Source organism: Dendroctonus ponderosae, unplaced genomic scaffold, assembly GCF_020466585.1.
Source record: "Dendroctonus ponderosae isolate FM_Combo_2020 unplaced genomic scaffold, Dpon_F_20191213v2 Dpon_F_20191213_1, whole genome shotgun sequence".
Taxonomy (NCBI): domain Eukaryota; kingdom Metazoa; phylum Arthropoda; class Insecta; order Coleoptera; family Curculionidae; genus Dendroctonus; species Dendroctonus ponderosae.
Genome location: NW_026017110.1, coordinates 23,405,068 through 23,405,646, shown reverse-complemented (window position 1 = coordinate 23,405,646; position 579 = coordinate 23,405,068). Strand labels below are relative to the sequence as shown.

The 579-nt window shown below is 38.9% G+C and overlaps 2 protein-coding genes and 1 long non-coding RNA gene across 3 annotated transcripts in view; 2 read left to right on the top strand and 1 right to left on the bottom strand.

The window, feature by feature from the left end:
* LOC109534671 (protein dachsous) overlaps positions 1-579 on the bottom strand; it is a 225,887-nt gene that overhangs the window by 51,227 nt on the left and 174,081 nt on the right. The window lies entirely within an intron of this gene.
* LOC109545898 overlaps positions 1-579 on the top strand; it is a 38,401-nt gene that overhangs the window by 7,111 nt on the left and 30,711 nt on the right. The window lies entirely within an intron of this gene.
* Positions 1-579, top strand: part of LOC125502623 — a gene marked incomplete in the record, with an annotated part of 4,104 nt that overhangs the window by 2,064 nt on the left and 1,461 nt on the right. The window contains 1 exon segment of the mRNA XM_048661430.1: positions 96-579. Within this exon segment, the coding sequence (XP_048517387.1) occupies positions 96-579 (484 nt within the window).

Genomic DNA, 579 nt, shown 5'->3' with positions numbered 1-579 from the left:
GAAACGGTTAATAAGCTCAATCTGAAAACCGAAAATATAAATTTATCTGTGTCAGGCGTCGGCCAAATTAAAGCAAAAATAAACAAACGCGTATCCATTCAAATAGCGTCGATGCATAACTCGTATCAAGCAAAATTATCGTTTCTTGTGTTAGACAGAATAACTGGTATGGTTCCTCAAACCACTTTCAACATTTCGGGCCTAAATATACCGGAAGAATTGAAATTGGCGGATCCAGCATTTAACATGCCTTCCAAAATTGACATGCTAATAGGAGCTTCGGTTTTTTTTGAACTGTTATCCATCGGACAATTTAAACTTGGCAAAAACTTGCCAATATTGCAAAAAACGATATTAGGTTGGATTATCACGGGGCGCATAACTTCAGCCCACAACGAAGCGGACAGTTTCCTCTCCCAATGTTTGATGTCAAAGATGACAGTGGAAAGGCAACTCGAAAAGTTCTGGGAGGTAGAGGAAGTGCCTATAGAATCAAACGAAATCAAATATTCGCAGGAGGAGATTGACTGTGAAAATAACTTTGTCAGCACGTTATCTCGAAATGACGATGGAAAGTTT